We start from the raw sequence: 2,920 nt of genomic DNA on the forward strand, positions 1-2,920 counted from the left end.
CCCCTTGTTCCCCTTCTGCTGCTGCTGCTGCTGCTGTTCTTGCTGCTGCTGCTGTTGCTGCTGCTGCTTTTCGGGGTCTACCTCTACCTCCTCTGCTGCTGCTGCAGCAAGAGCAGCAGCAGCAGCAGCAGCAGGAGACTCTGCATGCTCCCTTAATATATTAGATAAAAGAGAAGAAATTTTTTCTCTTATAAAGTTTGCATCTACCCATCGAGGTAAATTACGTAAACAAAGACCTATACACACAAACCCTAAACCCTAAACCCTAAACCCTAAACCCTCAAAACCCTAAACCCTAAAGACCCTTGATTCTGCCAAGATAAACCCTAGAATGTAAACGGTAAACCCTAAACCCTAGATAACAGGCCCTTTAAGTCTTCATTTTGTTACCCTAAACCCTAAAAAACCCTAAACCCTAAACCCTAAACCCTAGACCCTAAACCCTAAACCCTTATTGCATACGTTTTTTATTAACAAAGATATTAGGGTTTTTTAATTTTTCTTTTGTCTCCCTATATGCAGCAGCAGCAAGCTGTTCTTCTGCTGCAGATAAACCCTTAAATGGCTGCAAAGGGAGACCCCAATAAGCAAGAGGATGTCCCCGTCTTTTTAGACCCTCAGCTACTCTGAATAGACATACAGCAGCAGCAGCAGCAGCAAATGCAGCAAATGTAGCAAATGCAGCAGCAGCAGCAACAAATGCAACAAGTGCAGCAGCAAATGTAATAGCAGCAGCAGATGTTAGATGTACTAGGTACAAGGAATATACTGAGGAACAACAAGACAAAAACAGCAACAACAAACAGCAGCAGCAACAGCAACAGCAGCAGCAGCAGCAACAGCAGCAGCAGCAGCAGCAGGAGTATACCTGAGCTGTTGTTTATCCTGTGTAAGATGTTTAGCCTTATCCTTAGTAATAGCAGGGAGTACCTGCAGTTGTCTCCCTCCTATAACAAGAGACGCCCCTAGTGCAGCAGCAGACTGCTGCTGCTGCTGCTGCTGTTCTTGCTGCTGGTGCTCCTCCTCCTGTAACTGCAACAAATGCTGCTGCTGCTGCTGTGCTGCTAATAATTTAGAGACTCTTTTCTGCTGACGAATAGAAAGTGTCTCCTTTTGCTGCTCAAATGCAGCAGATGCAGCAACAGCACGTTGTGCTGCACTCTATAAACAAAAGGAGACAAAAAAGGGGACACATAAATAAATAAATAAATAAATAAATAACAACAAGCAGCAGCAGCAGCAGCAGCAACAGCAGCAACAGCAGCAGCAACAGCAGTACAACCATAAACCCATCAAATACCCCCAGCATATAACCCATCAAAATACAGCCCTCTTTTTCCTGTTCCTCTTCCTCCCCATCATCAGCAACAAAAGGAACAACAGCAACAAAAGGAGCAACATAAAAAGGAATACATACAGATTGATAGAAATAAAGAAATGCATTTCCATTAAATGAATTAAATGAATTTTTACAAAAAATGATTTTTTTGATTTTTCCAAAAATTTGAAATTTTTGAGAAATTTCTTCAATTTTTGTATTATAAGAAATATTTCTTATAAATATACAATTTAATAGGTTTTTTTCTTTTTTTTCTTCTTGCTGCTCCTGCTCTTCCTTATTATTATTATTTTTATTATTATTATTCTTAACCTTTATATGCTCATCATTTTGATCGGTTATAGTCATATCTTCCTCCTTATTGTTGGTGGGGTTTTTTTTTTTTGCATTTACTCGGGGGTCATCCACCTCTTGCTGCTGCTGATGATGCTGATGCTGTTCATCTTTCTGCTGCTGCTGCTGCTGCTGCTGCTGCTGCTGATGTTGCTGTTCTTGTAGTTTTCTTTGTTGCTGTCTCCTTCCGTTTCTTCCATCTGGGTGTCTCTGTTTAACACCACCAATATGTTTATGGGATAAACCCTTCTTATTCTTTCCTTTAAATATATTCATCTTTGCTGCTGCTGCTGCTGCTGCTGCTGCTGCTATTGCTGCTGCCGTTCCTGCTGCTGCTGTTGTTGTTACTGCTGCAGCTGCTGCCGCTGCAGCAGCAGCAGCTGCTTCAATTTCGTGCCGCTGACTTTGCCGCGGCTACTCCTGTTCACGCTGTTGCTGCTGTTGCTGTTGCTGCTGTTGCTGTTGCTGCTGTTGCTGTTGCTGCTGCTGCTGCTGCTATTGCTGCTGCTGCTGCTCAGAGTATTAGTGGTCTTCCTTCTAAGACCACTTCTTTAATAAGAAATAAAAAGAAGAAAAAATAAATAAACAAAAATATTATTAATCAAGAAATTTCTCTAAAGAAAATAGCGTAATATAATTATATATAAGACAGAGGGGAGAGGGGACTGCAGCAGCACTGCAGCAATAATGCAGCAGCTGCAGCAGCAGCAGAGAAAGCGAGGAAAGAAAAGGAGGAAAAAAAACTAAATAAAAATCCCTCCTTAAATAAATACAAATAATAACAACAAACAAAAAAAGAGGAAAAAACAACAAAATGCATGCAAATTAACAGAAGATTATGGGGCTGCAGCAAACTCGAAGTGTTGCTGCTGCTGCTGCTGCAGCAGCAGCAGCAGCAGCAGGAAAGATCAGTAGCTTATGCAGCATAAGATACATGAATAAAAAGGTATTTTTTTCTTTTTTATTTATATAATTAATTAAAAATAAAATAAAATAAATAAATAGACTAAATAAATAAATAAATAAATAAATAAATAAAATAAATAAATAAATATACGGGCGCCGGGGATCGAACCCGGGATCTTTCGCGTGTGAGGCGAACGTCATAGCCACTAGACCACGCCCGCCTATTTTTTTTTATTTTTTTTTATTTATTTTATTTATTTATTTATTTATTATATTTATTATATTTATTTATTTATTTTATTTATTTATTTATTTATTTTATTTATTTATTTATTTTTTTAA

The 2,920-nt window shown here is 38.9% G+C and overlaps 1 protein-coding gene across 1 annotated transcript in view; it reads right to left on the reverse strand.

Annotated features, from left to right (window-relative positions):
* EMWEY_00055710 (hypothetical protein, conserved) overlaps window positions 1-1,948 on the reverse strand; it is a gene marked incomplete at both ends in the record, with an annotated part of 3,789 nt that extends 1,841 nt beyond the window's left edge. Inside the window, 4 exons of the mRNA XM_013477764.1 lie at window positions 1-236; window positions 463-626; window positions 869-1,116; window positions 1,652-1,948. The exon at window positions 1-236 is cut by the window's left edge and continues 63 nt beyond it. Of these exons, the coding sequence (XP_013333218.1) occupies window positions 1-236; window positions 463-626; window positions 869-1,116; window positions 1,652-1,948 (945 nt within the window). The remainder of the gene's footprint in view (window positions 237-462; window positions 627-868; window positions 1,117-1,651) is intronic.
* Window positions 1,949-2,920: the final 972 nt, after the last annotated feature.

This window comes from Eimeria maxima, genomic scaffold (genome assembly GCF_000499605.1).
Source record: "Eimeria maxima Weybridge genomic scaffold, Emw_scaff1817, whole genome shotgun sequence".
In the NCBI taxonomy this organism is placed as follows: domain Eukaryota; phylum Apicomplexa; class Conoidasida; order Eucoccidiorida; family Eimeriidae; genus Eimeria; species Eimeria maxima.